General features: G+C 45.1%; 1 protein-coding gene across 1 annotated transcript in view; it reads right to left on the bottom strand.

Annotated features, from left to right (window-relative positions):
- Nucleotides 1-22,571, bottom strand: part of LOC145411694 (uncharacterized) — a 186,842-nt gene that overhangs the window by 42,522 nt on the left and 121,749 nt on the right. Inside the window, exon 3 of the mRNA XM_080281710.1 lies at nt 6,450-6,626. Within this exon, the coding sequence (XP_080137836.1) occupies nt 6,450-6,626 (177 nt within the window). The remainder of the gene's footprint in view (nt 1-6,449; nt 6,627-22,571) is intronic.

The following is a 22,571-nucleotide window of genomic DNA, read 5'->3' on the forward strand; positions in this document are numbered from 1 at the left end:
GTCGGTTTCCTAGATCAGGTATTGCCCTTCGCGGTGAAGTAAACAGTTCAATGGACACTGGTCCAGTGTAAATCGTATGGATGGTAGGGTTAACACACCATAATATGATGAAACGAAACATGTAACCACACTATCAGCTGATTTCCTGTTTTACCGACGCTCACCATATTCAGTGCGTTGTCAAAATTGGTCAGTACAGTATTGATTTTGACTTAGAATTCTCGCCAAAATGCGGCTCAGATGCACAGGGTTGACTTTGGGAACTGAGTATCATCCAGTGTAATTAGGCGCTTCTCGGATGATTAGTCGAGACCGCAGGTGATGCAGATCACAGAGGTCACAATGAAAGATGGTGATGAAGTGAGGGGTGACGGGTGATGCTGGGGTCGTTAGCTGAGGTAATGGAGAGGAGGTCGTGCGGGTCGTTCACTGAGAGGGCATGGTGACGATATAAAAAGCAGGTCACGCAGGTCTTACAGGTTATATGCTGGGTCTGCACAGGTAACAAGTCAGTTTTATAGTTACCTTGTACATAATGATACGTGTAATATGTACTGAGCTTTCTTTAAATTGGAGTAAAATTACCATCCCTCCATCTTGAATACTGAGCCGTAGCCAGAGATTATGACTAATATATGGTGCTAGTCAGGAAGAAGTGCTATGGAAAGGGTGTAGTGTCGTAGTATTGTCTTATTTTACCATTAACTACTGGAAGTAGGCTTCAAATGGACTAATAACTCCGCCAAGTTAAAATAAATGAACAGGTATCGTACAAATCATGGCAAACAGATCACACTTGGTCTAGATTACTATAATTTTGCTGTTTATTTCACATAGCTCAGTGGGCGAAGACAGTACTTTGAGTCTACATCCTTGCTATAGCACTCTTCATGACTAGCATCATATTCTAGTGATAAAACATTACTCGGATATCACGATAGAGAGATGTTAATTTTAGGCCAAGTTAGAGGAAAGGAAAATAATATAATGAAGTGAAATGGTCAGGCATACAACACAGACAGCTGGTGGGCGCTGTGCAAATCACACTTTCAGTCACCAATATTCAAGGGTTACGAAACTAGTGCAGGTTATACGATACAGATCACAGGTCAGTATATACCAGGTCACAAGGTCACATTTCTCTTCACCAGTAAAAAACAGGTCACGCATTATTTGACAGGTTTCCAAGGTCACTATACAGGTTATGCTTGTAGCCATCGATATCCACGGGAACAAAACAAGTATGGCTCATTATAGACACGTTATACTCAGGCTCGTATTCTGGTCGGCTGAGGAAGCTCCCTAACACCTTTTCCTAAGCGATTTATTTTGTTTATTACACATTTCTGTCCTCTTCTGTGTTACATAAATCCTTCCAAAATCGGCATACTCTGCAGAAATTACGTTACCTATAAAACGGTATTAACCGTATCCAAAAATAAATCGCTAAGGAAGAAGTGTTAGGGAGCTTCTTTAACCAACGAGAATATGAACCAAGGGCAAACTGGTCACCCGAAAACACACAGTCATTAACAGGTCATGACGTCGCAGCATGAGAGAGGTCAGCCACGTCCATCAGGTCAAATCAGGTCAGATTGAACATATGAGGGAAGTAGTTTGATTACACAGGTCGCAGTACAGTACACAGGTCACAGTACAGTACACAGGTCACGGTACAGTACACAGGTCACAGGACAGTACACAGGTCACAAGACAGGACACAGGTCACGGTACGGTACACAGGTCACAGGACAGTACACGGGTCACAGGACAGTACACAGGTCACAGGACAGTACACAGGTCACAGTACAGCACAGAGTAGCAGGTGGGAGAGGTAGTGTGCTCTCAGCGTCTGATGGTAGTACACTGGAGGGTCAGGTCGATAGTGGACCTGTGTAAACCCTACTACTACTCTCTCTCTCTCTCTCTTTCTCTCTCTCTCTCTCTCTCTCTCTCTCTCTCTCTCTCTCTCTCTCTCTCTCTCGTTGATTTAGTAACTCACATACAGTCCACCTCCTTGCTTCATGAGTCACACACAAGCACTCACGCACTCCCTCCTTCACCTTCGCTCACTCGCTTAAATTTTCTGACTTATTCCCCATCATTTTCTCACGACTTCACATTCATCTGTTCAATTACTTAAGGTCATTTGCTCACTTCCTCACTCTTATTTGTCTAACTTACGTTCTAGTTAATTATTTATGCTTACATATTCACGACCACTCCCTCACTCATGTTCTCTGGTATCTCACACCCATTTGCTCACTCACATCCACTCGGTTACCCACTCACATCCACTCACTCACGCCCACTCACTTATTCATTTGCTTGCTCACACACACACACACACACACACACACACACACACACACACACACACACACACACACACACACACACACACACACACACACACACACACACACACACACACACACACACACACACACTAATCCCACTGAAGTCACTGTATATAGTAAGGCGTTTCAGGATACAGTGTACAAACTTTAGGAGGTAATTCGTGGGCGGATTTAGAGTATCAAATGCTATATAAACATAGGTTCACTTCTCAGCCTCTTCCGAACTAATATTACTTGTGATCTTATGGGTAAATTAAGAGGAAGATCATTTTTGCCCATAAGGTCTTCAGTAATTGTATCTTTTAGCATTTTAAACTCGAAATTGGGCCAAAATTCGACTCCTGTAATTAGTATATAAAATTCTGGACTATCATGCTACTTAGAGGCGTCTTATCTGTGGACTGGAAAGCTACTTAACACCTGATCATTACCGGTTTAGTTTAGTATGTGACAAGTTGATATTTTCTTAGGTTAGGAGGCTGCTTAGCTTCTCTCTCTCTCTCTCTCTCTCTCTCTCTCTGTCCTTCATCATCGTTGCATTCACTCACTAGTTCATTCGTTTTTTTCTTTTTCCTTTTTTTGCTTCGCCAGTCAACCTGCACGCTTACTTTCGCTTCCCCTGTCTAGAGGTCTGTCTCGTGTCGCTCTCTCACCCCCCCTCCCTTCTCTCTCTCTCTCTCTCTCTCTCTCTCTTGTCTTGTCATAATTATCCTCTCACTCGTTTTCATGCATTTTTCTTTTTCTTTCAAGTTTTCCCTTTCCTTTTGTTACCCCCTTTTTTCCCTCTCCTTTCGTGCTGGTGATGGAGGCCTTCGCGTGGCGGCACTGATACAGCCTGGCGACTTCACTGCCTAGTTACGATATACAAACGTCCCTCAACTTCCTTCCTGTCCCCCGAAAGGAGAATGGTGGATGGCCGATGAAGGTTAAATCTAGTCTGCAATTTACTGCGTTCCTTTCCCACCTACACCCTTCATTCCTCCCCTCTACCTCTCCCTCAAACCTCTTCCCCTTCCTCTCCCCTCATTCCGTTCATCCTGTTCCCCTCTCCTTTCTTTTCCTCTGTCCTTCCTTCCCTTCACCTCGAATCCATTCATCTTTTGTACTTTTCATCTTTCCTTCCTTCTCTTAACCCTTCGCTGTTACACTTCCCTTTCGTATTATTCGTTTTATTTCTGTCTTCCTCCCTTCTCTTTCAACTGTCATAGCTTCTCTTCTGCTTTCCATTCCTGTGGGTCACTTAGTGTCATTTGCCTTCCCTCTCTTCTCACCTGTCCTATCTTTTTCTCATTACCTTTTCTAGCCTATTACCTTTTCCTGTTTGTCGTTTCCCCTAACCTCGTTTCGCCTCACCTCTCTCCCTTATACATTTTCTGTTATTTAGTTTCCATTTATCTTTATCTTCTCTCCCTATCTTGTCTTCCCACATCCCTTTCCCCGTTTCTCGTCTCCCTCTCGGTGTATATACTTTTCATTCCTTCTCTTCTCTCTTTCTTTCTTCTCCTTCCCTTCCCATTATTTCCTTTCGCTTCTTTTACCATGGCTCTCCCTTCTCTTCTCCTCTCCTCTCTCTCCAACCTTTCCTTTTCTGCTTCCTCTCCATTCCTTTTCTCTCCGTTTCCTTCTTCTCTCCTCCCCTTCCCCCCCTCTCCGTTTCCTTCCTCTCCCCTCTCCTTTACCGTCATCTCCCCTTCCCCCTCCTTCCCTTTCTTTCCCCTCCGGTTTCCCTCCCCTCCCCTCGCTATGACTCATAGGTGGACGTAATTATCTTGATTTTCCCCTTTTTTGTGTCTTTCCCTTCCCATTCTTTCCCTCCCCCCGTCTCTCTCTCTCTACTCGTGTGTGTGTGTGTGTGTGTGTGTGTGTGTATATATATATATATATTTACACACACAGTATATATAAATTCATGGCGTCTTGCAACTTTGTATCTGTCCATTTATCTCTCAGTTCTCTCCTGGCGATTTCCACCACTACGTGCATTTACTTTCTTCTTCCTTGTTTATATTACACTCGTCATGCTCTCATATCCCTGATCTCCCCTCACCCTCAGTTTGTTTCTCCTCCTCCTCCCTCTTCCCCTCATTTTCCACCGTCCTCGCTGTGTCCTTCCCTCCTGTCCACTGTCCTCCCTTGTCATAACCCCTTCCATCCTAAGATCTCTCCATTTCCTCCCTAGCTTCCTCATCTCAACATTCCCCTCTCACTTTAGTTATAGGTTCCCTCCTCCTTTCTTATTTCATTGTCCTTTTTTCTGTTCATTTACACTTCCCAGTCTTTCATTGTTAGTCTTCCGTCTTCCCTATTCCATCACTCCCTTTTCCCGTCATTTTAAATCGTCATTACTGAGCCCTTCCCTCCCTTTCACTGTCCTTCCTTCTCATAGCTTTTCCCTTACGTCCTTGCAGCTTCTATCCTCTTTCCGTTAATCTCTTCCGTTCCTTTCCCTCTCCCTCTTCCTTTCCTCCTCTCATCCGTTCACATTTCTCCTCCCTTTCTTTCTTACATCCCTTTTCTTTTTCCACTATACTTGTTCCACTTCTCACTCCCAATTCACTTTTTCCAACCCTTTCACCTTTTTCTCTCTCATTTTACACATCATTACCGTGTCCTTCCCCCACTGCCCTCTCTCCTCCCTTCCCACAGCTTTCCTCTTCCTTCCCTCCTTCCTCTCCTTTCCTCTCTTTCCCTTCCTTCTCAACACCTTTCTTTTCATAGCTTTCCCTCCTTCGACTTTTCGCGTCTCCCACTTCCCTCATCCTCTCCTTCTGTCTGTTTATTTCTGTTCCTGTTTTTTCCGTCCAACTCCCATCATCTCTCTGACTCTTCCCTTGCCCTCTTCCTTGCTGCCTTTCCATTTATTGCTCTCACTTCTTTTTCTTTTCCCTCTCACTCCCCCCTCTCTCACTTTTCCTCTTTCTTTCCTTCTTTCAAAAAGGTTTTCTTGTCCTTTTCTCTACTGCTTTATCGTTCCTCCACATTTTTTCCCCTCCTTCCTCTCTCTTCTTTCCTCCTCCATCCTTCCTCCATTCTTCATCCTCTTCATTACTCCACCTTATTCTCTCTTTCCCCCTCTTAAGCTTCTTTCTTCCCTCCAATCTCTCCCAAATTCCTCAGGCTTAATCCCAGCTTCACAGATTCTCTCCCTAGGCTTTATTAATCCCACCATTACTAGAGGTTTCTCCTCACCTGAATAAAATCGTCTGGTATTAATAGGAAAAAGAAAAGACATTGTACTGAAGTGGATGACTCTCTCCCCCTCTTCATTTCTCATCCTTTCCTTCCTTCACCATTTCCTTTCTTTCTTGAACTTTACCTCGGCCTCCATCTGTGTGTCTCCCTTCTGCCCTCTTTCTTAGTCCTCCCTCCTTAGCCTTACATCCATCCTCTCCCTGTCACTTCACCTTTCTTCCTTATAGTCTTATCTCCAATCTGTTTTCCTCATTTGTTTCCTTGCTGTCACCCTATTCTGAACTTCCTTCCCTCCCTTTCTCTCCTCTTTTTCTCTCCTTCAGTTTCCCTCAACCTCTTCGTATCTTTTTCCCTCCCTCTCCCGCTCCCCACCTAGCTTACGCTTTCTCCCCTTCAGTTCCTTCCTTATTTCTCAAACTTTCCCTTCGCTGTCCTTCATCTCTCTTCCTCCCTTCTCATTAACCCTCCCTCCCAATTCCTGTTTTCATCCTCTCTTTTCTCCAACTTCCTCTGTCCTTCCTCCATTCCTCTAGCTTTCCCTCTGCTTTCCTTCGTTTCCCTCCCTTCTTCTCCTTCCTCCTCCTTAACTCCCCCTCCTTCCCTCCCCCTTCTCCACCTTGCTTCCGTCACATATCCACAATTCTGTCTCCCCTAATCATCCCAGCCAGTCAGAAAGAGAGAGAGAGAGAGCATAATGGTGACTCAAGACCGTAGTAGGGAGGGGAAGTGATTAAGTATAGCCTTCATGGTGTCTGAGAGAGAGATATGCTTTAGTCCTGTAAGTGCATGTGTGTGTGTGTGTGTGTGTGTGTGTGTGTGTGTGTGTGTGTGTGTGTGTGTGTGTGTGTGCTGAAATATCGTGACTGTTCTTATTTATTCATTCATTTTCGTCCATACCTTCTGCTGTCCAAGTACTTCTTCTCCATCCTGAGTGCCTCCCGGTGCTGCGAGGTGGAGTACGAGCGGTAGGCCGAAGACTGCTCGGTGGTGTACTGCATCTGGGCCGACTGATCCACCAGGGACGTGTGCTCCCACTTGCGGGCCCCCGGCATGGAGTGGGGGCACCGGTGGCGACTGTGGAGTGGCAGAGAGAGAGGGGTTAGTGAATGGGGGCTTGAGAGCGAGGGAAGATTGAGAGGGGGTGAAACTTCAGAGAGGGAAAGTTGAGAGGGGAGCATAATTGAGAGAGAGAGAGAGAGAGAGAGAGCAAGAAAAAGTAAGCTGAACTGAGAGGGGGAGAAATAAGAGGGAGGCAGAATTGAGAGGGGGAGAAAAAAGAGGGAGGGAGAACTGAGAGGGGAGCAAAAAAAGAGAGAGGCAGAATTGAGAGGGAGGACGATGAGAGTGGGATATGAGAGTGAGCAATGGTGACGAATGTGGGAGTGGGGAAAGAGGGAGGTGAGTGGTTAAGGGGGCATGAGAGGCGGGGGAGCACTGGGAGAGGGGCACGGTAGTGGAAGAAAAGAAAGGTTTCAGTGGGTGGAAGAAATTAGAGCAAGGAAGATATGTGAAGGGGGTCAGAAAGAGAGGGATGGGAGAGAGACTGTTGAGAGATGATACGAGGGAGAGGTCAGTGGAAGGAAGAAATGAAGGAAGGAGAGGTGAAATGTGAAGTGTTGATGAGAGAAATGACAGTGAGTTCGATGGGAATGAAAAACAAGGATACGTCTGTTTTGTCAGTGAGATAAATTGGAAAGTATTATGGATGGTTGATTACGAGAAGGATAGAGAGATTTCAAAATAGAAAGTATTGTGGTTAATGAGAAAAAATATCAAAATAAAGAGGAGAGAAAGATTCGTTGGAGTGAGGGGTATAGACCTGGTGGGAGAAATGAGAGAAGAAGGAGTGAGTTGGAGTTGGGGTGAGAGGGAGGCCGATTTGGAGTGGGAAGTGCTAGGTGAGTTGTGGGTGTGAGGGAGCGGGGGAGGCAGTGTTGGGGAGAGAGAGAGAGAGAGAGAGAGAACTCAGAGTGAAGGTGAGGGGAAAGGGCAAATCGTGGGAGAGGTCGTGATGTGTGGAGACCAAGAGGAAGGAAGGAGGCGGTGGAGAGAGAGAGAGAGAGAGAGAGAGAGAATGTAAAGAAAGGAGCGAATAAGATTAAAGTTGCAGAGTAAGAGATGAAGATGAGGATTAGCGATGACAAAGGAAATGACAAAACAGAAGCCAAGTCATAATTACAGACGAAAACAGAGGCAGTAAAATTAATAAGAATCCAGGAGGAACGTGGAAAAAAAGCACAGAAATAATATGACAAACTTTACACACGATAATAACACTAGAGGTCAAGGGAAAAGGAAATAGCCAGAAATAATTGTGTTATGTTAGTAAAGAAAACTAATTCTTTATACGGTATTAATATATCACTACTGAGAGAGAGAGAGAGAGAGAGAGAGAGAGAGAGAGAGAGGGATAATAAAAAGCAATCCATGTCAAAAACGAGGTGCATTATATTGTCCCTAATTCGTCGAGGTCATGAGTAGGCAGGAGCTTTCGCCAGTCAGGGAGTTAGAGTTTAAGGTTGATAGATACAAGGATAGATAGATAGATAGATAGATAGATAGATAGATAGACAGGCGCTTAGATAGACATTTATATCTGCAGGGTATTTATGATTGGGTACCTACTCCACTAATTTTGTTCGAGCTGTTTTAGTTTTCAGTGATGATGCCTAGCTAAAGGACTTAATGCACGTTTTAAAATCTTAAAAGTATATTTTAATCAATGAATTTATTATGTCTACAAGTCAGACGGATTGTTTATAATGTATCTTACGCCCATTTTACTTAGATTTTGCCTGCCTTATTATTGTTTGTTTATATATCTTTGTGTTTCGCCCAGTTTATAGACGCACAAGCCAACCTACATACCGTACCTGCCCAGTTCTCTCCTTACCTACCTACCTACCTGTCTACCTACCTGTCTTTCCTTGCTGCATCTAAATTTATGTCTGTGTGTATCTACCTCCATCCAAGCAACAAGGACCGAGACAGCCGTGACTAGAGAGAGAGTGAGAGCCCTGAGTGTGTGTGGAGATGGCCTATCAGGTAACACCCACACGCCACAGCCTGACTCAAGCATGGTTCACTGATCTCACCCTTTTTTGTCACACTAAGCCAGTTCGACGGTGTGGGTGACTGCTTGTGTGGGTACAGTGTGTGGGAGGGCTTGTATGGGTATAGTGTGTGGGTGTGTGCTTGTGTTAATAATGTGTGAGTGTGGGTGTGTGCATGTGTTAATAGTGTGTGGGTGAGCGTGGGTGTGTGCTCATGTTAGTAATCCGTGGGTGTAGGTTTTGTGCTGTGTGTGTGTGTGTGTGTGTGTGTGTGTGTGTGTGTGTGTGTGTGTGTGTGTGTGTGTGTGTGTGTTAGACATGGGCTAATCGTAATCATAAAACAGCGACAGCTGGAATAGATCCACATTTTAAAGGGAACTATAATCGATCCTTTTTGATTTTGGAGACAAATGAATCGTAATCGTAATAGAAACCGAGGCAAAGTAATCATGATCACATATCATGATGACATTTGCAGAGATTAGTTTCCTCAATTACCGTATTCATTTTTCGTGTATAAGGAGTCATTAATTTTCTCATTCCTCTTCTAGTTGTAACAGATATTTAACAGTAATTATAAAAATTCTTATCTTTCTTAATTTTTCATGTTACTTTAGAAGCATACTAAGAACAGATGCACTGCTCCTGGACCTGTAAGCGATTTCATTTATTTGGTAAGGATATGTAATAACTTATAATCGGGTCAGACTTGTCATGGAGTCATTATGGTTCAGTGGTGTTCATGACTGCTTGGTGTGAGTGTGGGTGTGGTGTGGTGTGGGTAGACGAGGTGTGTGTGGTGTGCATATGAGTTCAGTGTGTGTATGGTTTGGCTGCTTGTTGATAATTGTGTGTGTGTGTGTGTGTGTGTGTGTGTGTGTGTGTGTGAGGGATAGAGTGGTGGGCGGCGGTCACATATAATAAGTGAGTCAAGTTGGTTGGTCAAGTGCGGGTGGTGTGTGGGTATTAAGGACGGCTGTCTGGGAGTGCGTGGTGGTATATGAGGGTGTGTTAGAGTTCGCATGTGTGTTATGGGATGAGAGAGAGCTGTGTTATGAGTGTGAGTGTAGTGGAAGTGTGTGGGTGTAGTGGATGCTGTGGGTGTAAGGGAAAGAGGTGTGTTGTGGCAGTGAAATATGGAATGCGGGTGTTGTTGGATAGGAAATAAGTGTGTAGGGATATGTTGTCTCCGTGTGTTGTGGGTGTATCGTGTGAGGGTTGTTTTGGGGGTTGTGGTGGGTTGGAGAGGAGTTTTGGGTATGGTATATGTGTTGAAGGAAATTGTGTTGGGTGTAGTGAGTGTGTTGCGTGAGGTAATGTGTATGTTTTAGAAGTGGTAATCAAATTAGTCATATCGATGTTTGAGTGGGTGGTGTGCGTGTGGTGTTTGAGTGGGTGGTGTGCGTGTGGTGTTTGAGTGGGTGGTGTGCGTGTACTGCTTGAGTGGGTGGTGTGCGTGTACTGCTTGAGTGAGTGGTGTGCGTGCGGTGTTTGAGTGGGAGATGTGCGTGTGGTGTTTGTGTGGTGTGCATGTGCTGCTTGAGTGAGTAGTGGTGTGCATGTGCTGTTTGAGTGGGTGGTGTACGTGTGCCGATAGAGTGCTGTGAGTGGGAGAAGCGTGTTATCTCAGGCTTCCATGACTCACTCTTACAACTTATTAAAATCGTCTGTCTGCAACTGTAACAGAAAAACAGAGTCGTCCCTATCATGAAACAGTTAATGGTCACAGTATAAACTTCCTCAAGCTAAAATAGAATAAGAGAGTTTTCCTGACCATGAGAGGGCTACGATGGTGTATGAATGTGTTTTATTTTTACGTATACGAGCACAGTAAATCAGGAATGTATTGAATGTGCAGTGGGAGTGTTGAGGGTGAGAGTGAGGCGTGCTTGTGTTTTGCTTGGCTGGGTTGTGAATGTCTGGCGTGAGTGATACGAGTGAGAATATAGTGTAATGTGTATTGTTGGTGTTGGTTGTGTAGTCTTAGTGTGTCGTAAGGGAAATTTTATGTGTTGTGGTGTTATTTACGGAGCTTGATGGGTTGTGAGGGGATTGGTGTGTGTTGTGCTGGTGTTTTCTTAGCCTTAGTGGTGGACTGCAGGGGGTTTGTTATGTGTTGGTGTTGTTATGAGTGGTGTGTAGCGGCCGTGTTTTGTGTGTGTGTGTGTGTGTGTGTGTGTGTGTGTGTGTAAGGCTGTGATGTACCAATTAGGGGAAAAGGGGAGATGAGGTCACCCCCACTCCCTTCCCGCCTTGCCTCGTACCGTACTCTACTAAATCTACGGTACACTTATGAGTCGTATTCTAGGTGGCTTAGGAGACCGTAACACCTCTTCATCAGCGATTTATTCCGTATGTTACACCTCATTATCGTCTTGTTTGTTGTTGGTGCGAATTATGCCGATATTAAAGACATAAATAGCCCACAAGGGAAAGTTTAGGTGTAGTGTACAAAATAAATCGCAGAGAAAGAGGCATTACGAAGTGTCCCGTGCCACCCTGTGTAAAGTCGTCTGTCCTAAACACTGGCATATCACCCAGTGTTGGTGTGTTTTTCTTCACCGTCCTCACTTAGGAAGGTGTACTCTGTGTTTATGGCGCTTGTGTGTTTGATGTAATTGTACCCGTCGCATCCTACACGGCCTCTGAGCTAGGAAGCTGAAATTTGATGATAACAGTGGCCAAGTGAACAGCTAAAGTGTATTTTTCGCGAATCTTTTTCTTCCATCAGAATTTTAGGATCAGTGTAGAAAGGACTACGGTATATTGATGATATATATACAAATATCTATCTATCTATCTATCTGTATATGTATATATATGAACCAGTTAAAATCCTCCTCTCTCATTCCCTGATCATCATTATTTCCATCATACAAACCCTGATTCTCATGGACAGATGGGGATGGTGGATGTAGATCAAGGCTTTCAAATCTCTTTTGGGTCATGAAGCATAGAAGAAAGTCTCAGTTCCTTCCTCTTCCCCCAACCCCCCTCCCCCTACCCCTCTTCCGTGTGTGGTACGAGTCATGAGGTCACAGCGGTGGGCGATGGGGGTCGCTGGCTTCCTACACCAACACAAGGAACATGCTTTGAGTCCTTCCCTCCAGCATTTTCTTATTTGCCTGTTGAATCTTGCGTATGCTGAATATGAAAAAGTTAAGACATTTGAGATTGGGCTTATATCCAATTATTTTTTTCATCACCACCGCCACTGCCACCACCACCACCACCACCACCATCATCATTATCATCATCATTATTTTTTTTCTTCCACCTAAGGATTTTATCAATATTTCATATCACCTGTTTATCGACGAGTGTTTCTGAAGTATTTTAAAGTTCCTGAAAACATCCCCAAGGAGCACCAATTCAAGGGAGATGGAACAGACTGTCGCTGCTGTATGACCATTGGGATTTAACACCATCAATACAATTACATTATTAATTTTTTTTTTCTAACTCAGGCGATTTTATTCAGCATAGGAAGGGATTTTTGAGATGGATTATACATCGCCTTCATTAACCCCTTCATTGCCAGCTGGTTTTCCTGAGTTAAATATAATCGTCTGGCAGAGGAAAACTATTATCAAAAGGCCCAGCTCATGTAACCGTAATTCTTAGTGGACCGAAGTTGCCCTTTTCCCGCAATCCACCATCTTCCTTTAAGGGGATAGGGAGGAAGTTGAGGGACGTTGTATATCCGGGCAGTGAAGCCGCTTTGTCATATCAGTGTCACCACGTGGCGGCGTCACTCTTGGAAATATCTTGAATTTTTCTTATTTATTTATTTATTTTTTTTTTATGGAGGGAACAGTCTTGTGGCTCCTGGCCTTTGGTACCTTCTTCCATACATTAAAACACACACACACACACACACACACACACACACACACACACACACACACACACACACACACACACACACACACACACAAAGTCACAGATTAATTTTCTCCAGGGAACAAGCATCTCAGAATTTATCAGAGCGTGACTCACTCTTATCGCCGTTGACTCGGTAACTGATACGGATGATTAGTTGACCAGGCAGGTTTTTATGCTCGTACTCTGGCCATATCTCATATCTTCTATACCCTGTTTATTCTAACCTGGCCTAGAAGTGCCACCTCTCGATCTTCAGTGCTGAGCTGTAACAATAGACTGGCACTATATTATGATGCTAGTCACGAAGGAGTGCAATGGAGAGGATGTTGAGCCGTAGCACTGTCTTCTTGTGCCACTGAACTACGTGACATAGGCTGCGAGAGGGCAAAAATCTGAGCCAGGCTAAAGTGAAAAGAGCATAGGTGTAAGGGAGATCATGAAGTTGTCGTGAATAGTATGGATAATGTGTATCCTGACCTATGTATTTTTAGATGCTAGGAATTTTTTAGCTGGTACGAATTAGCCTTCCGCCTATAGATTTCTAGATACTATCCTGGACTATGTTCTGTTCACACTAAACTGGTCTAATATTGCCATCTCTCCATCTTGAATGTTGAAATGATGCATGAGGTTGACGCTAGAATATGACACAACTCTCGGGGAAAAAATAATAGTAGAATCGTAGTATTGTTTTATTCTGCCACTTAGCTACGAGAAATAACCTGTACGAAAGTTTTTGCCAAGTTAAGGTGAACGAACTAGAGGGTTAGAATGTGTTGTGACGGTGTGTGCATGGTTGTTGCTGTGTTGGAGTGATGTGCTTGGCTAACACCTGTGTGGAGGGTGAGGGACGGATGTGTGTGGGCAGGTTTGTAAGTGGGTGTATTGAAAGAGAGAGAGAGAGAGAGAGAGAGAGAGAGAGAGAGAGAGAGAGAGAGTTTGGATAAATATATACTCTCAAATATATCAATGTAAATTCTGATATTCCAGTATTTACAATTATTCCCTGTGTTAAAAGTTTTCAGTGCCACTCCAGATCATTTATAAGTAGAACTGCACGGGTGGATTTTAGTGTGGATATACAGGGAGTGTATTTGAGTACAGTTTGGGTATACAGAGAGTGTGGGTGGATGTAGTGCGGGTTTAAAGGGCGTGTAAGTGTAGGTGTAAGAGAAGTTTGGGTGTAAAGAGAGTGTGGGTGGGTATCATTTGAGTGGGTGTTGTGCGGGTGTAAAGGGACTGTGGGTGTGTGTGGTATGGGTGCATAGGGTGTGTGAATGGGTGTAGTGTTGTAGGGAAGGTGTGTGTAAAGAGGGTGTAGATGGGTGCAGTGTGGGTAAAAAGAGAGTGTAAGTGGGTGTAGTGTGGGTAAGAGGATACAGTGGGTGGGTGTAGTGTAAATGTAAAGGGAATGTGGCTGAGTGTAGTGTGGATGTAAAGACGATGTAGGCGGGTGTAGTGTGGGTAAAAAGCTAGTGTGGGTTGGTGTAGTGTTAATGTAATGGAGCGTGGGTGGGTGTAGCGTGGGTGTTGTGACGGGATGTTTAGTGTTGGTGTAAGGTCAATGATTTGGGGGAGGGGGAGGGTAGGGGGGGAGGAGGGTGGGCCTACGGTTGGGAAGGGAAATGGATGTGGGAGGGATGTGGGTGTAAAAGGGGAGTGGTGGTGTAGGTGTGGGAGGGAAAGTGAGGGTGTGGTGTGTAGGAGGGAAGGTGTGGGTGTGGGAAGGATGTGGGTGTGAGAGCAATGTGGGTGGAAGAGGAGTGTGGGTGTGGGTGTTGGAGTGTGTGGATATGGGTGGGAAGGTGTGGGTGTTGGAGTGTGTGGATATGGGTGGGAAGGTGTGGGTGGAGGTAGGGTGGTTTGGGTGTCGGAGTATGAATGTAAACACACACACACACACACACACACACACACACACACACACACACACACACACACACACACACACACACACAAAAAGAGATAGAGAGGCAGAGACAGACAGGGAGTAGAGAGGGATGGAGATAATGAATAAATTGAGCCACTTACTCTACACCTCCCCTCCTCTCTCTCTCTCTCTCTCTCTCTCTCTCTCTCTCTCTCTCGTATTAATCTTTCCGTTCTTTTTCTTCTCTTGGCTAAATCGAATGGAATAAGTTTCATGTTTCGATCCATATAAAATTTTCACATCGATTTTTCTATAGTGCATGGATGAGAGAGAGAGAGAGAGAGAGAGAGAGAGAGAGAGAGAGAGAGAGAGAGAGAGAGAGTCTGTCCTCATTCACGTAGTTAGTTGCACACTTTTATTTTTTATCTTTTTTGTTAACAATAGATCTGTCTTTAAAGGGTCAACAGGTCTCCCTCTTTTATTACCTTTTCTTAAGTTATTATCGTTTTCTTCACTCTCAGTAACTTGATCTTTCCTTCCTATCTTCCTTCCTTTCCCTCCTCCACACCTCCTTCTCTCCTTACATTACACTGCTCTTCCTTCCTCATACTCATTTTTTTCTCTTTCCCCTTCCTTCACATCTTCCATCCTTCCCTCATATCTTTCCTTCTCATTCCATTTCCTCCCTTCCTCATGCATCAATCTCTCCTTCCAGCACACCTTTTTTCCTTTACATTTTTACTCATTCCTCCCTCCATTCCCGTACCTACTTCCGTTATGCTTTTCTTCCTCATACCTCCCTCCCTCCTACCCTCATTCTTCTTTCCCCTCCCCCCTTCACCTTTCTCCCTGCCCCCCACCCCCTCCCCTCCATGCCTCCTTGACCCCCCCTTAGACCACAACACGTGAGCAATTGCCAGTGCTTCTTACTGTCTTCATACTTGCCTTCTGCGTCCCTCTCTGCTTCTCTTCCATGCACACTTCCTTCTTCCATCATACCTGTTTCCTGCCTCCCTCTCTGCATCTCTTCCATGCACGCTTCCTTCTTCTTTCATACTTGCTTTCTGCTTCGCTCTCTGCTTTTCTACCGTGCACATATCCTCCATCCTTCATACTTCTTTCTTTGCTTCCATTAATTTCATCCTTCTTTCACACTTGTTCCCTCTCTTCCTTCCTTCTTCCCCTTCATAGTTTTGCCCTTGTCACCCGTCTCTTCTTTTCTTAACTCAATTCTTTCTTCCTTTTCCCTCTTGCACTGTCATAGTATATCTTTTGTTGTCTCCTTTTCATTCTCTATTCTTTCTATTCCCCTTTTCCGTCTCCCTTTTCCTGCTCCACATTTTCCTCATTGCATCATCTTCATTTTTTCCCGTTCATTGTAACCTCTCCCTCTTTTTCCCGTTATATTATGTTCCTTGTTTAATCCTTTGGTTCCATCTCGCCTCTTCCTTCTTTATTTCCTTCTGTTTACTTATGATTTCGACTAAGGCCTTGCATCTGTCTACTTCCTCCCTTCCTCTTCCACCCCCTCTCCCTTCTCTCCTCTCCCTCCCACACTCCCTTGTCTCCTCTCCCTCCCCTTCTCCCTTCTCTCCTCTCCCTCGCACACTCCCTTGTCTCCTCTCCCTCCCCTTCTCCCTTCTCCCTCTTCCTCCTTTCTTCTCCTCCTCTCTATTCCTCTTATTGGTTCCCTGTTGTATCACACTTAATATTGTAATTTCATTGTCATTTTTTTCATAACATTTCCTTATTACTTATTTCATTTTGCATCACCTCTTCCTTTTTCTCACTCCCTTCCTCTTGTCCCATCAGTGTCTTTCCTTCCCTCCCATTCTCCCTTTTCTTCTCTCCTTCCTTTCCTTCTCCCTGCTGCTCCATTCTTCTCAGGCTTCCTTCCTCTCTTAATATTCCCTCCATCCTTTGGCTCCCACTTTCTCTTCTTTCCTCCCCTCCCTTCGGTCATTCCGTATTGCTTCCTCCCTGTCTTTCTCTTCCTCCCTCCTTCCTTCCTTCCCTTCCTCCCTCCCTCCCTCCCTCCCTCCCTGGCAACTGAGGGAGGGAGTGAGGGGAGGGAATTCTTGTTCTGTTATTGCATCTTGTTGAGTCTTGTTAAGGGAGGGAGGGAGAGAGGGAGGAAGGGAGAGGGAGGGATAGAGAGAGGAGGAACGGGTGAGAGAGGGAAGGAGGGAGGACAGTGAGAGCGATAGGTAGGTAGGTAGTGAGGGAGGGAAGGAGGAAAGGAGAGAGAGGGAGGGAGGGAGGGAGAAAGGTGAAGGAGGAGAAGAAGGGAGGAGGGTAAGGGAGGGAAGAAAGAACGGAGGGAGAGAGAAGGATGAAGGAGAGGGGGAGTGAGGGAGATGGGTGAGAGAGGTTTGGAGGTAGGGGGGAAGGCAAGAGAGAGAGAGAGAGAGAGAGAGAGAGAGAGAGAGAGAGAGAGGAAGAGGAAGAGAGGGAGGAAAGGACATGAAAGAGTAGAAGAAAGAAAGGGAAAAAGGGAAGCAATGAGGAGGATGGAAGAGGGAAGGTGGGATGGAAAAAGGGATGGAGTAGGTAGGAATGCATGGAGAGAGAGAGAGAGAGAGAGAGAGAGAGTATCTGTGAATGGGGTCAAAGGAAGAATTATACCACAAAAGAGGGATGCAGGGAAGTGAATGATTGCAAGGAGGAGACGGGGAGGAAGAGAAGGAGGGAGAGGGGGAAGGGAGGAGAGAAGAGGGAAGAATTGAGGGAGAGGAGGACGAAGGGCGGGAGGTAAGGAGAGAAGGGGAACGAGGGAAGGGAGAGAGAGGAAGAAGGGGGAAAGAAAGAAGAAGGGAAGGAAATAGGTGAAAAGAAGGAAGAGAAGGAATGAGGTAGAGAAACTGAAAAGGAGAGAAAGAGAAGATAGGAAACAGAGAGAGCGAGAGAGGGAAAAAAGGAGAAAGACAAAAGAGGGTGAGAAAGACAAATAATCGAGTGGAAAAAGGAAACAAGGAGAGAGCGAAGGAGAGAATTGATGTAAATATAGAAAACAGTGCAAGAGAATAACAACAAACTGAAGATATGAGTACGTAAAGAAAGATATGAAAATGATGAGATAAAGAGATGGGGGGAGAGAGAGAGAGAGAGAGAGAGAACATGAGGGGGAAGAAGAAAGAGGAGGAAATGAGAATGGAAAGGTTCATAAAACACCCTCTTCAGATGACATGAATAGAGCGAGTAATTATGCCTTAGAGAAAGAGAGAGAAAGAGAGAGAGAGAGAGAGAGAGAGAGAGAGAGGGAGGGAGAGAGAGAAGGCTGGTATGGTTTAGGTGAAGAATGGTGTTGCATATTAAGATTGGTTAGGTGCTCCCCCTTCCCTCATCTCCCCCTACCCCTTACCCTCCCCCACCAACTCTCTTCCCCTCCTCCTCCCCCTCCCCCACCAACCCTCTTCCCCTCTTCCTCCCCCCTCCCCTCCCTCTCCCCCACCCTCTCTCCCTCCCTCCTCCTCTCCTTCCCTCATCTTAATCTCACCCCCTTAGCAACACTGACCAGAAATGTGTCTTGTTAATCGGCCAGGGGATAGGAGGGGAGGGATGGCAGGGAGGGGGAGGGATAGTGGAGGGGGGAAGGGAGGGGGAGGGATAGAGCAGGGGGGAGGAAATGAGGGTGAGAGGAAGAGAGAGGGATGGTGGTGGAATGAGGGAGGGAGGGAGGGAAGGAAGGATTCATGGAGGAAGACAGAGGAGGGGGAAAAGGGAGGGAAAGAGCAATGGAGAGAGAGGGAGGGAGGAAGAGAGGTAGAGGGAGTGAGGGAAGCAGGGATGATGGAAGAGAGAGGGAGGGTGGGAGGGAAGGAGATAGTGGGGAAGGGAAAGATGGATAGAAATGGGTAGTGAGGGAGAGGGAGGGAGGGAACGGGAAAGGGATGATGAGGGAGGGATATAAGGAGAGAAATGATAGTGAGAGAGAAAAAGAATAAAGAAAATAATAGTGTGAAAGCAGTGTTGGTGACATTTGGCGGAGTCTCCTTGTCCTACTCTATTAAAAAAACATTATTAAATACGCCTTTGGGCTTATGTTTGTAAATCACCATCATCATTATCATCATCATTATCATCATCATCATCATCATCATCATCATCATCATCATCATCATCATCATCATCATCGCCGTCGTCGTATTCAACATTCTGACCCGTTTTTCCTACCTAAAGATGGGGCGTGATGGGATCCAGTAGCAAGGAAGGAGAAAATACGGAGATGAGAGAACTATCAGTAATGTATAAAAAAAAATACTGTTGATTGGAAAATATAAGCTTTCTGTGAATCAGTTGACTACGCATTAGGGGACATTTTATACGATATCCTATATATTTTGCAATGTTTATAGGATCTAAAGTATTAAGTAATCCCTAAAGAAACTCCCATCAGGTCGTCGTGGAGTCAGGTTTCATTTTGCCATTAAAACTAGTTCGCTTTTACGTCCAAGCTTTTGAACGTTCGATGAAGTGATGTGTTTTCTACTGTATTCGCGCCACAAACAGATGAATTTATGCAGCTTAGGGAAGGGTGAAAATAAGAGTGAGTGTGTTGCCGTGTCATTGTGTGTGTGTGTGTGTGTGTGTGTGTGTGTGTGTGTGTGTGTGTGTGTGTCGCGAGGTCATCAAGCAAATTACACCCTCTGTGACCTGGACATCCTGAACCAGAAATTTTAGAGCTTGATGTATATTATTGCTGGGATGGTGGGTAGTTGGTGCACATTTTTCGATGGTTGTGCTTTAGAGATGGATGTGGGTTAAAGGGAAAACAGTATTCTCTCTCTCTCTCTCTCTCTCTCTCTCTCTCTCTCTCTCTCACACACACACACACACACACACACACACACACACACACACACACACACACACACACACACACACACACACACACACCTTTTCACAATCAGGCCACCCGAAATAATAGCCCAGTGGTAGTAGTGGTGGTGGAGGTGGTTGTGGTAGTAGTGGTTGTAGTAATGATGGTGGTGGTAGAGTTAGATGGTAGTTGTGGTAGTGTTCGTTTGTGTGTGAGGGAAGTTGACCAGAAAGGTTTTAAAGCAAGGACAGGAAGGAGAAGAGAGAGAGGGAGAGAGAGAGAGAGCCAGGGCGGAGGGTTGTAATCTTAAGACAGATAGGAGTGAGGGTTGCAGAGAAAGAGAGAGAAAGATGGAGGGCTGTAGAGAAAAAGAGGGAGTTAGAGGAAGGCTGGGGAGAGAAAGAGAGAGAGAGAGAGAGAGAGAGAGGAGGGAGAGAGAGAGAGAGGAGAGAGAGAGAGAGAGAGAGAGAGAGAGAGTGTGTATAAAGGAGGGATAACTGTGATAATTATGATCCTTGACAGTCTCTTTCCCCTCTCCCTCAGGCCTTTCACGCTTCCCCCCCAAGGTTGGTTCCCCCTCCAGATTACACTTCACGCTCTTCCTCTGCCTCTATTATCCCATCCTCTTCCTTGAACCTCTTCCTCTGTCCTCATTTTTCTTTTTTATTTCTTTCTACTCTCCATCCTATCCGTTTCTCTTCCTTCTGGTCCTCCTTCTGTTCTTTTTTGTCGGCTCCATTATCATCTGTTATCATCTATCTTCACATCTCCCTTTTCCTCCTTCCTCTTCTTTTCTTCTTCATCTTCCCTTTCAACTCTTCCTTCTGTTTGATCTCTTTCCTGTATCTTATCCTCTCCTTCCCTCCATGTTTTCTCTCGTTATTTATTTTCTCATCTACCCTCTGATCTTTCTTTATTCATTTCCTTTTTTGTCTCCTCCTTTGTTTATTCCTTCCCTCCTTCCCTCCATGTAATCTACCTCTCTTTTCTCTTTCTCTTTTACTCCTCAGATCCATCTCTCCTTCCCTCCTGTCTTTCTCGTACTCATTTCCTCCTTTTCCTGTCTACATTTTTATTTTCATTACCCCTCCTCCGCTTCTCTTCCACCTCCCACTAATATCTCTTTGGTCTTGCTTTGCTTCCTCAACGCCAGCAATTCGAGGGCATATTTTTTCTGTTAAGTCTGTTGCACGAGTTTATTTAGTTTAGAAGAGACCTTGCGAACTCAGTAGCATAATTCTTGTATTCTTCTGTTTAAATTCGCTTCCCTCTCTCTTTACTCTCGTCTTTAACTTCTCGTGTCATTTTTCTGTTTCCTTCCTCACTTCCATTTTTTTCTTTTTTTTTTTCCTGATCTTGTGTTTCAGTTGTTCGTTTCTGTTTCTCGTGTCATTTTCTATTTCCTTCTTCATTTCCTTTTCATCACCTGTTATTATTTCTGCATCTTCCTTCCTTTCTACCCCTTTGCTTGCACTTTCCAGTCATCTAACTTTCTGTTTCTTATTCACCATCTTGCATCCTCTCTTTTTCCTTCCTCTCATCTTTTCATACATTAATTTCCTCTTCTATTCCTCTTACCTTTCTTTTCTTTGTCACTTCCCTCCCTTCTTGCCTCCATCCGTCCCTCCCTTCCTACTTCCATCCTTCCCTCCCTTCTTCTCTCTATCCTTCCCTCCCTCCCTCCACTTCCCCTCCTCCCCATTGCTGTTTTCCTCCACTTTTTCGCAACTTTTCCCGTCGCTGGAATGCCGACCCTCTAATTTTTCCCTCCCTCCCGCTCTCTTTTTCTTTCCCTCTCTCTTTTTCTCTCCCTCTCTCTTTTTCTCTCCCTCCCTCTTTCGTTTCTCACTCTCTCTTTTCCTCTCCCGATTTCCCTTTCTTTTCATCTCCTTTTCTCTGTTCATTTCCTTTCTTCATTCAGCTTGTCAGTACCCCATCTCTCTCTCTCTCTCTCTCTCTCTCTCTCTCTCTCTCTAATAAAAGACCCAAAGGCATGACTAATGACTCAACCAACGCCCTGACTTAGAGGGTAATAAACGTTGATGATGCCTAAATCTGAAGGTGAGAGAGAGAGAGAGAGAGAGAGAGAGAGAGAGAGAGAGATTGGCGATCATGGAACAATTCATTTGATGCTTATGAGCTTTACATCAAGGTTATTATGTAAACACACACACACACACACACACACACACACACACACACACACACACACACACACACACACACACACACAATTGTTCTCTCTCTCTGTCTCTGTCTCTCTCTCTCTCTGTCTCTCTCTCTCTCTCTCTCGCATAAAGTGCCTGGAGGTGCCACACTTCACCGTTAGTCCACCCCTGATCACCTTCCCCTTTGCAATCAAGCCCATGCAATTTCAACTTTTGGCAACATCCTCACTATTCTTCTGAAACACCTTACATACAAGCTTATTCTTCCCCTTCGGTTCTTTCTTCTTCATCTCCCCTCCTCCTTCAGTCCTTCTTCATCACCTCTCCTCCATCATCTCCTCCTCTTCCGTCAGTCCCTTCTCTGTCATTACCCCTCTTCCTTCAGTCCTTTCTCCTTCATTACTTCATTTCCTTCAGTCCATTCTCTTTCATCACCCTCTTCCATCAGTCATTTCTCTTTCATCACCCTCTTCCTTCAATCCTTTCTCTTTCATCACCCCTCTTCCTTCAGTCCGTTGTCTTTCATCACTCTTCATCACCCTCCTTTTTCAGTCCTTTCTCCCTCATCACCTCTCTTCTTTCAGTCCTTTCTCCTTCATCACCTCTCTTCCTTCAACCCTTTCTACTCCTTCAACTCCTGCTTCTTTGCCCTCCTTCTCCAGTCCCAATACCTCCAATACCTCCTCATTCCTAGATAACGCCTCTTTCCACTTCCTCTTCCTCTAATCATGATCCATTTCCCCTTCTCCTCACCTTCGCCTAATTTCTCCCCACTCCTTTCTGTAACCTCTCTCCTTCTCTTTGCAACCTCCCCCCTTCCCTCTGCAACCTCGCTTCTTCTCTTTGCAACCTCGCACCTTCTCTTTGCAACCTCGTCTCTTCCCTTTGCAACCTCGCTCCTTCTCTTTGCAACCTCGCCCTTTCCCTCTGCAACCTCGTCTCTTCCCTTTGCAACCTAGCCTCCTCCCTGTATAAATCTCCTCCCTCCTTCATGAAATGGGCTTGCACCATTTTCTCTGCAACACACACACACACACACACACCTCACAAACTTGGTCTCTCCCTGCAACCTTTTCACTTGCTGCCAATTTATCCTTTGGCAATCTAACCCCTTTGCAACCTGCCCCATCACTTGCAGTCTAACCTTCCTTCACCCTTCACATGTACCCTGCACCTCCCTTCTCTCTCTCTCTCTCTCTCTCTCTCTCTCTCTCTCCTTTCCTC

This window comes from Coenobita brevimanus, chromosome 90 (assembly GCF_032717465.1).
Source record: "Coenobita brevimanus isolate Jiangsu-jjx chromosome 90, ASM3271746v2, whole genome shotgun sequence".
Classification (NCBI taxonomy): domain Eukaryota; kingdom Metazoa; phylum Arthropoda; class Malacostraca; order Decapoda; family Coenobitidae; genus Coenobita; species Coenobita brevimanus.